The sequence below is a fragment of the Maylandia zebra genome, linkage group LG3 (assembly GCF_041146795.1).
Source record: "Maylandia zebra isolate NMK-2024a linkage group LG3, Mzebra_GT3a, whole genome shotgun sequence".
Taxonomy (NCBI): Eukaryota; Metazoa; Chordata; class Actinopteri; order Cichliformes; family Cichlidae; genus Maylandia; species Maylandia zebra.
In genome coordinates, this window is record NC_135169.1 from 49,794,418 (window position 1) to 49,804,524 (window position 10,107).

At 50.6% G+C, this 10,107-nt stretch overlaps 1 protein-coding gene and 3 pseudogenes across 3 annotated transcripts in view; all 4 read right to left on the minus strand.

Annotated features, from left to right (window-relative positions):
- Positions 1-1,825, minus strand: part of LOC143416571 (kinesin-like protein KIF2C) — a 29,699-nt gene extending 27,874 nt beyond the window's left edge. For 2 of the 3 annotated variants that reach the window (XM_076881977.1, XM_076881976.1), the window contains exons 1-4: positions 1,711-1,825; positions 1,449-1,529; positions 1,257-1,345; positions 1,067-1,168 (exon numbers count right to left, since the gene is read on the minus strand). In XM_076881977.1, the coding sequence (XP_076738092.1) occupies positions 1,067-1,168; positions 1,257-1,345; positions 1,449-1,509 (252 nt within the window). In that variant the 5' untranslated portion in view covers positions 1,510-1,529; positions 1,711-1,825. Of the gene's footprint in view, positions 1-1,066; positions 1,169-1,256; positions 1,346-1,448; positions 1,530-1,710 lie in introns of those variants that run through there. The other variant, XM_076881978.1, reaches the window with a different exon arrangement.
- A 1,619-nt stretch (positions 1,826-3,444) lies between these two features.
- LOC112431678 (5S ribosomal RNA) lies at positions 3,445-3,563 on the minus strand (annotated as a pseudogene).
- Positions 3,564-4,808: 1,245 nt separating this feature from the next.
- Positions 4,809-4,927, minus strand: LOC112431679 (5S ribosomal RNA; annotated as a pseudogene).
- Positions 4,928-6,532: 1,605 nt separating this feature from the next.
- LOC112431680 (5S ribosomal RNA) lies at positions 6,533-6,641 on the minus strand (annotated as a pseudogene).
- Positions 6,642-10,107: the final 3,466 nt, after the last annotated feature.

Genomic DNA, 10,107 nt, shown 5'->3' on the forward strand with positions numbered 1-10,107 from the left:
CCACTCAGCTGATCAGCACAAGTTCTCAGTACCTGTCCACAGATGTTGTCAGGTCCAGGACTCTTGCTTTTGGTATGTCTAAAAAGATTAGCTACCCCTGTCTCATCGATACAAATAGATGGGGGAGTGATGGTCTTTTCCCTCAGTGTGCTGGTCTGCCTAGAACAATCATAGTTCTCAAAACGAAGGTAAAAACTGTTAAGACTGTCTGCCAGATGTTTGTCAGAGGTAAACCCCTCTAAGGTAATGCTGCTTTTACCTTTCGTCTGTAGCCCTGCCATTGTTTTCATACCAAGCCAAGCTCTTTTGAGGTTGTTACTGCTGAGTTCTGCCTCAATCTTATTTCAATACCTCATCTTGGCAATCTTTATTGCAGCCCTCACCTCCTTCCTCAATATTCTCACAGTGGGAACGTCTCCCTCGTTAAAAGCAATTTTCCTTTTAAGAATCACATCCTTAATATCTTTAGAGAGCCACGGTTTGTTATTAGGGAAAGTCTTAAATTCTCTGACTGGAACCACAGAGTCTTTGCAAAAAGAGATGTAGCTACACACCACATCAGTGAGTTCATCCAAATCAGAAGTGCTCTCTTGAAACACGGACCAGTCAGTGCAATCAAAACACCCCTGAAGGGCAACACAACTGTCTTTTGTCCAGACATTAGTCCGCTTCACACAGGCCTTCTCCCTCCTAATCACAGATCTGTAAGCAGGGAGGAGGTGAATAACATTGTGATCCGAAGAACCTAGCGCAGGTCCGGCCACAGACTTGTATGCCCCCTTAATTGGTCCATAACACAAATCCAGCGTTTTGTTATGCCTTGTAGGACAAGTGACATATTGAAAGAAATTGTTCAGTGATTTCTTAAGATTACAATTGTTAAAATCACCGAGAATAAAATTAGGAGCATCCGGTGAGAGAGTCTGCAGATTGTGTACCACTTTAAAAATGGCATCAGCAGCAACTTTAACGTCAGCCTTAGGATGAAACTAACCTGTCATCTGGTGACTGACAGCAAGGTTAATGTAATAAATTATGAGAAAAAACAATGTAGGCTAGCACTCACCTTTTCTGGAACATGAGTCGATGGGTCAGGCGTTGAGCTTGTGATTGAATTTATAGGGTCCAAAACCTCTGGATTGAGTATACATAACTCACTTAGATCAATCTAAAACACAGAAGAAGAAGCAGACTCAGCATATGGGATATTTTAATGTATACTTGGTTGATATCACCTCAGTTACGACATTACTGACCCCCTTTCCACGGCACATGTTCCTCTCATGCCACTCAACCATAACTGTGGACTTGTCAACGGATTTCACGGTGGCCGAATGGACTCGACCTAGTTCACGTACATAAAAAAAAGCATGCCTGAGTTAAACTCACCGCACACGGGAAGTACAAAAACACATAATACGAACGGATTTAATGCAACATGAGCTCACCATCACTGCGGCTGATCTGGACAGAGAGTCCAACGAGAAGTCGGGACAGGCTGTTCTCCATGATAGCGCCTTCTTAAAAAGCTGAAAATAATGAAGGTAACGTTAGCGTATTAAGTATCCAACTCATTCTCTACTAGTTGTGCTGTCGTCGCTGTGAAAATATGCCGCCTTTTCATGGAAACGTAAAGTTTGATAAAAACCAAACCGTCAGTTGTTTCCATTTGTTTATTTTTAGTTTCTTTCAAGATAAAATCACACTTACCTTTCACCCGTGCCAAACTCAACAGCGTCCAGAATGTAAACTGGCGTTATTTCCGAGTATTTAAGAATCTGATTGGTCTTCGTCATTTCATAGAGTCCAGCGTTCTTCTTCTACGGATTTATAGGTGGTATTTAAATTGATGTTACACTGCCACTCATCGGACAAGTTAGGAAGAACCGCTACAGTTGTGCAAATGAAAGAACTTCGATACATTAATTCAACCAGACCAGCTCAATAAGATGTTGCTGACTTTAATGAAATATTGTGTTTTATCCACGCAAGCAAACAAAAGCAGAAAAACATTTATCTTAACAGACAAGTGGTTTACAAGAAATACACATCATACAGTACGGGATTTAAATGTGTGTATATATATATATATATATATATATATATATATATATATATATATATATATATATATATATATATATATATATATATATATATATATATATATATATATAAAACAACCGTGGGCTATAGTAAATAAAGCTAATGCTAATGATAAAGGAATGTAACAATTAAAGTTAAAGTTACCAAATACTCATCACTGATATTTATCGTGAACTCAACTAAATTTTATTTTCTAAACCTTAACTGAAACTGAAAATAAACATGATATAAAATATTATACAACCAGCAATGGTTTAGCAATATATTTCTGCATGACTTTATCTGTCTCACATATCAGTTGTAGCCCTTTGATTTACAACATTGTTTTGGTTAATTTCCCCCCCCCCCCAATTTATGGATTCAAGTGATTAGGTGGCAAGTACGTGAAGTTACTAAGACAATCCTATAACCCTACCTGCATGTTTGCATAATACCCTAACCCAAAGGCTCAGTTTAGCATTTATCCAACAGCACAGGGCCTGGATTGTTGAAGATGGCCTCAGGAACCAGCACAGGGCCTGGTGTGTTGTACATGGCCACAGCTAACAGCACAGGGCCTGGTGTGGTGAAGATGGCCTCGGCCAGAAGCACAGGGCCTTGTGTGATGTGAGTGGCCTGAGCAAGAGCCACAGGCCCTGGTGTGGTGTAAGTGGCCTGAGCAAGAGCCACAGGCCCTGGTGTGGTGTAAGTGGCCTCAGCCAGAGCAACAGGCCCTGGTGTGGTGTAAGTGGCCTCAATAGCAACTAAGGCCCTGGTGTGGTGTAAGTGGCCTCAATAGCAACTAAGGCCCTGGTGTGGTGTAAGTGGCCTCATCCAGCAGTCACAGACCCTGGTGTGGTGTAGGTGGCCTCAGCCAGCAGCCACAGGCCCTGGTGTGGTGTAGGTGGCCTCAGCCGGCAACTAAGGCCCTGTTGTGGTGTAAGTGGCCTCAGCCAGAGGCACAGACCCTAGTGTGGTGTAAGTGGCCTGAGCAAGAGCCAAAGACCCTGGTGTGGTGTAAGTGGCCTCAATAGCAACTAAGGCCCTGGTGTGGTGTAAGTGGCCTCAGCCAGCAGCCACAGGCCCTGGTGTGGTGTAAGTGGCCTCAGCCAGTGCCACAGACCCTGGTGTGGTCTAAGTGGCCTCAGCCGGCAACTCAGGCCCGTGTGTGTTGTACATTACCTTAGCCAGAATCACAGGCCCTGGTGTGGTGTAGGTGGCATCAGCTAGCAGCACAAGACATTGGAAAAGAGCCAAAAGCAATGTCGTTAATGTGCCCTCATTAATGGGGAGCTGCTTTGGGTCTTTTAATACACCCCTTCTCTGGATCAAAAGCAGTTCAATGACATGAAAATCAAAGGCTTACAGCACCAGGTATTCCCAGGCAGTCTCCCATCCAAGTACTAACGAAGCCCAGCCCTGCTTAGCTTCCGAGATCCGACTAGGTCAGGCGTGCTCAGGGTGGTATGGCCGTAAGCTGCTGGCCCAAGCACAACGTCTCAATTTATGGATTCAAGTGATTTGGTGGCAAGTACCTGAAGTTCCGAAGACAATCCTATAACCCTACGTGCATGTTTGCATAATACCCTAACCCAAAGGCTCAGTTTAGCATTTATCCAACAGCACAGGGCCTGGATTGTTGAAGATGGCCTCAGGAACCAGCACAGGGCCTGGTATGTTGTACATGGCCACAGCTAGCAGCACAGGGCCTGGTTTGGTGAAGATGGCCTCGGCCAGAAGCACAGGGCCTGGTGTGATGTGAGTGGCCTGAGCAAGAGCCACAGGCCCTGGTGTGGTGTAGGTGGCCTCAGCCAGCAGCCACAGGCCCTGGTGTGGTGTAAGTGGCCTCAGCCAGCAGCCACAGGCCCTGGTGTGGTGTAAGTGGCCTCAGCCGGCAACTCAGGCCCTGTTGTGGTGTAAGTGCCCTCAGCCAGTGCCACAGGCCCTGGTGTGGTGTAGGTGGCCTGAGCAAGAGCCCCAGGCCCTGGTGTGGTGTAAGTGGCATCAATAGCAACTAAGGCCCTGGTGCGGTGTAGGTGGCCTCAGCCAGCAGCCACAGGCCCTGGTGTGGTGTAAGTGGCCTCAGCCAGCAGCCACAGGCCCTGGTGTGGTCTAAGTGGCCTCAGCCGGCAACTCAGGCCCTGTTGTGGTGTAAGTGGCCTCAGCCAGAGCCACAGACCCTGGTGTGGTGTAAGTGGCCTCAGCCAGAGCCACAGGCCCTGGTGTGGTGTAGATGGCCTCAATAGCAACTAAGGCCCTGGTGTGGTGTAGATGGCCTAAGCCAGAGCCACAGGCCCTGGTGTGGTGTAGGTGGCCTCAGCCAGAGCCACAGGCCCTGGTGTGGTGTAGATGGCCTCAATAGCAACTAAGGCCCTGGTGTGGTGTAGATGGCCTAAGCCAGAGCCACAGGCCCTGGTGTGGTGTAGGTGGCCTCAGCCAGCAGCCACAGGCCCTGGTGTGGTGTAAGTGGCCTCAGCCAGCAGCCACAGGCCCTGGTGTGGTGTAGGTGGCCTCAGCCGGCAACTCAGGCCCTGTTGTGGTGTTAGTGGCCTCAGCCACCAGCCACAGGCCGTGGTGTAGGTGGCCTCAGCCAGCAGCACAAGACATTGGTAAAGAGCGAAAAGCAATGTCGTTACTGTGCCCTCATTAATGGGCAGCTGCTTTGGGTTTTTTAATACCCCCCTTCTCTGGTTCAAAAGCACTTCAATGACATGAAAATAAAAGGCTTACAGCACCAGGTAGTCCCAGGGAGTCTCCCATCCAAGTACTAACGAAGCCCAGCCCTGCTTAGCTTCCGAGATCAGACGAGGTCAGGCGTGCTCAGGGTGGTATGGCCGTAAGCTGCTGGCCCCAGCACAATGTCTCAATTTATGGACTCAAGTGATTAGGTGGCAAGTACCTGAAGTTACGAACGCAATCCTATAGCCCTACCTGTATGCCTGCCTAAGACCCTAACCCAAAGACTCAGTTTAGCATTTATCCAGCAGCACAGGCCATGGATTTTTGAAGATGGCCTCAGGAACCAGCACAGGGCCTGGTGTGATGTAAGTGGCCTCAGCCAGAGCCACGGGCCCTGGTGTGGTGTACGTGGCCTCAGCAAGAGCCACAGGCCCTGGTGTGGTGTAGGTGGCCCCAGCCGGCAACTCAGGCCCGGGTGTGGTGTAGATTGCCTTAGCCAGAGTCAAAGGCCCTGGTGTGGTATAAGTGGCCTGAGCAAGATCCACAGGCTCTGGTGTGGTGTAAGTGGCCTCAATAGCAACTAAGGCACTGGTGTGGTGTAAGGGGCCTCAGCCAGCAGCCACAGGCCCTGGTGTGGTGTAAGTGGCCTCAGCCAGTGCCACAGGCCCTGGTGTGGTGTAGGTGGCCTCAGCCAGCAGCCACAGGCCCTGGTGTGGTGTAAGTGGCCTCAGCCACCAGCCACAGGCCCTGGTGTGGTGTAAGTGGCCTCAGCCAGTGCCACAGGCCCTGGTGTGGTGTAGGTGGCCTGAGCAAGAGCCACAGGCCCTGGTGTGGTGTAAGTGGCCTCAGCCAGAGCCACAGGCCCTGGTGTGGTGTAGATGGCCTAAGCCAGAGCCACAGGCCCTGGTGTGGTGTAGGTGGCCTCAGCCAGCAGCCACAGACCCTGGTGTGGTGTAAGTGGCCTCAGCCAGCAGCCACAGGCCCTGGTGTGGTGTAGGTGGCCTCAGCCGGCAACTCAGGCCCTGTTGTGGTGTAAGTGGCCTGAGCCAGAGGCACAGACCCTGGTGTGGTGTAAGTGGCCTGAGCAAGAGCCACAGGCCCTGGTGTGGTGTAAGTGGCCTCAGCCAGCAGCCACAAGCCCTGGTGTGGTGTAAGTGGCCTCAGCCAGCACCCACAGGCCCTGGTGTGGTGTAGGTGGCCTCAGCCAGCACACACAGGCCCTGGTGTGGTGTAGTTGGCCTGAGCAAGAGCCACAGGCCCTGGTGTGGTGTAAGTGGCCTCAGCCAGTGCCACAGACCCTGGTGTGGTCTAAGTGGCCTCAGCCGGCAACTCAGGCCCTGGTGTGGTGTAAGTGGCCTCAGCCAGTGCCAGAGGCCCTGGTGTGGTGTAAGTGGCCTGAATAGCAACTAAGAACCTGGTGTGGTGTAAGTGGCCTCAGCAAGCAGCCACAGGCCCTGGTGTGGTGTAGGTGGCCTCAGCCAGCAGCCACAGGCCCTGGTGTGGTGTACGTGGCCTCAGCCAAATCCACAGGCCCTGGTGTGGTGTAAGTGGCCCCAGCCGGCAACTCAGGCCCTGGTGTGGCGTGGATTGCGTTAGCCAGAGTCACAGCCCCTGGTGTGGTGTAGGTGGCCTCAGCCAGCAGCACAAGACATTGGTAAAAAGCGAAACGCAATGTCGTTATTGTGCCCTCATTAATGGGCAGCTGCTTTGGGTCTTTTAATACACCCCTTATCTGGTTCAAAAGCAGTTCAATGACATGAAAATAAAAGGCTTACAGCACCAGGTATTCCCAGGAAGTCTCCCATCCAAGTAGTAACCAAGCCCAGCCCTGCTTAGCTTCCGAGGTCAGGCGTGCTCAGGGTGGCATGGCTCTAAGCTGCTGACCCCAGCACAATGTCTCAATTTATGGATTCAAGTGATTAAGTGGCAAGTACCTGAAGTTACGAACACAATCCTATAACCCTACCTGCATGCTTGCATAATACCCTAACCCAAAGACTCAGTTTAGCATTTATCCAGCAGCACAGGCCCTGGATTGTTGAAGATTGCTTCAGGAACCAGCACAGGGCCTGATATGTTGTACATGGCCTCAGCTAGCAGCACAGGGCCTGGTTTGGTGAAGATGGCCTCGGCCAGAAGCACAGGCCCTGGTGTGGTGTAAGTGGCCTCACCCAGAGCCACAGCCCCTGGTGTGGTGTAAGTGGCCTCATTAGCAACTAAGGCCCTGGTGTGGTGTAGATGGCCTCAGCCAGAGCCACAGGCCTTGGTGTGGTGTAGGTGGCCACAGCAGGCAACTCAGGCCCTGGTGTCGTGTAGATGGCCTTAGCCAGAGTCACAGACCCTGGTGACCTGAGCAAGAGCCACAGGCCCTGGTGTGGTGTACATGGCCTCACCAGCAACTAAGGCCCTGGTGTGGTCTAGATGGCCTCGGCCAGAGCCACAGGCCCTGCTGTGGTGTAGGTGGCCCCAGCCGGCAACTAAGGCCCGGGTGTGGTGTAGATTGCCTTAGCCAGAGTCACAGGCCCTGGTGTGGTGTAAGTGGCCTGAGCAAGAGCCACAGGCCCTGGTGTGGTGTAATTGGCCTGAGCAAGAGCCAAAGGCCGTGGTCTGGTGTAAGTGGCCTCAGCCAGAGCCACAGGCCGTGGTCTGGTGTAAGTGGCCTCAATAGCAACTAAGGCCCTGGTGTCGTGTAGATGGCCTCAGCCAGAGCCACAGGCCTTGGTGTGGTGTAGGTGGCCACAGCAGGCAACTCAGGCCCTGGTGTGGTGTAGATGGCCTTAGCCAGAGTCACAGACCCTGGTGACCTGAGCAAGAGCCACAGGCCCTGGTGTGGTGTAAGTGGCCTCACCAGCAACTAAGGCCCTGGTGTGGTCTAGATGGCCTCGGCCAGAGCCACAGGCCCTGCTGTGGTGTAGGTGGCCCCAGCCGGCAACTAAGGCCCGGGTGTGGTGTAGATTGCCTTAGCCAGAGTCACAGGCCCTGGTGTGGTGTAAGTGGCCTGAGCAAGAGCCACAGGCCCTGGTGTGGTGTAATTGGCCTGAGCAAGAGCCAAAGGCCGTGGTCTGGTGTAAGTGGCCTCAGCCAGAGCCACAGGCCGTGGTCTGGTGTAAGTGGCCTCAATAGCAACTAAGGCCCTGGTGTCGTGTAGATGGCCTCAGCCAGAGCCACAGGCCTTGGTGTGGTGTAGGTGGCCACAGCAGGCAACTCAGGCCCTGGTGTGGTGTAGATGGCCTTAGCCAGAGTCACAGACCCTGGTGACCTGAGCAAGAGCCACAGGCCCTGGTGTGGTGTAAGTGGCCTCACCAGCAACTAAGGCCCTGGTGTGGTCTAGATGGCCTCAGCCAGAGCCACAGGCCTTGGTGTGGTGTAGGTGGCCACAGCAGGCAACTCAGGCCCTGGTGTCGTGTAGATGGCCTTAGCCAGAGTCACAGACCCTGGTGATCTGAGCAAGAGCCACAGGCCCTGGTGTGGTGTAAGTGGCCTCACCAGCAACTAAGGCCCTGGTGTGGTCTAGATGGCCTCGGCCAGAGCCACGGGCCCTGCTGTGGTGTAGGTGGCCCCAGCCGGCAACTAAGGCCCGGGTGTGGTGTAGATTGCCTTAGCCAGAGTCACAGGCCCTGGTGTGGTGTAAGTGGCCTGAGCAAGAGCCACAGGCCCTGGTGTGGTGTAATTGGCCTGAGCAAGAGCCAAAGGCCGAGGTCTGGTGTAAGTGGCCTCAGCCAGAGCCACAGGCCGTGGTCTGGTGTAAGTGGCCTCAATAGCAACTAAGGCCCTGGTGTCGTGTAGATGGCCTCAGCCAGAGCCACAGGCCCTGGTGTGGTGTAAGTGGCCTCAATAGCAACTCAGGCCCTGGTGTGGTGTAGATTGCCTTAGCTAGAGTCACAGACCCTGGTGGCCTGAGCAAGAGCCACAGGCCCTGGTGTGGTGTAGGTGGCCTCAGCCAGAGCCACAGGCCCTGGTGTGGTGTAGTTGACCCCAGCCGGCAACTCAGGCCCTGGTGTGGTGTAGATTGCCTTAGCCAGAGTCTGTTTTTGCTGTTTTTAACTAGTGAGAAATCAATTTTGAAGAATTTTTGAAACTTACTTTATTTTCTCATTTTTCCATTTAGCTCCTTCAAATGCACAAAACCTCATATCATCAGGACAAAATGAAACCAGCATCACTCTGCAGTGGAATAAAGTCAACAACAATGTCAGCTTTGTTCTCCAGTTTAATGGTACAGAGACAAGCATCAGTGCACCAGCTGGAAATGGACCATTGAATCAAACACTCTCATCTCTCACTGCTGGAACTCAATACACATTCACTCTCTACTCTGTGTTTGAGAACGTCAGAAGCAGTGGAGTCAGCATTACTGCAGTCACTGGTAAGATAATCAATTGATTTAAACTGCAATACAATGTTTTCACAAACTACTGATAATAATTCAACAGTATAGTTTTTTGCTGTTTTTAACTAGTGAGAAATCAATTTTGAAGAAATTTTGAAACTTACTTTATTTTCTCATTTTTCCATTTAGCTCCTTCAAATGCACAAAACCTCATATCATCAGGACAAAGCATTGCTTTGTGATCCAACGTTACCTGATGATGACAGCAGTGATGAAGCCAGCATGGGAAGTGATGATTATGATGAAGCAGATCTAATGGAAATTGACAACTATGAAAAAGATGCCCTTTTGTGCGAAAGTGAGTCTGAAAGTGAACAAGCTATTAATATGCAATCCTGTGATGAACAACCAGAGGAAATCAATCCAGAGGAACCAGAAAGTGATTTGAACAATGGAGGTTTTGCTCTAGAAAGTTGTCTGCAGCCTGTTGACATTTCAGAAGAGATTCTCTGTTTCACTGATAACACATATTGTGTGGCTCCTGCAGAAAGAAACAATCCTGTTAGCTTCTTCAGAACTCCTCATTTGGAAGCCATGGCATTTCCTGTGCAGTTTCCTACTGGTCAGAATACACTGGATGAAAAGAGACTTCTTAAACTCACACCGAGTGCTTACTTCAAGTCAAGGCTTTTCAACATTGATGCAAGATTTGCTAAAGACACAAATTACCTGTTTTTCTCACAGTTTGTCACTGAAATACATTTGGCTAATTCCAGCATGACAATACAGCTAAGGAAAGGTAAAACTATGACGAAAGATGGACGCAAAATCACATCAGGAATGTTACAAAGTAAGACAGAAGTAGAGAAGCTGGTAAGAAATAAAGATGCAATCAGATTTATGCAGCCACTCAGAGGAACTCCAGCTTACTGGCAGAAAACTACCAAAGATGCAACTGATGACTTTCATAAGATGAAAGTCATCAGTTGTCAAAGTGCCCAAGCTTCTCAGAG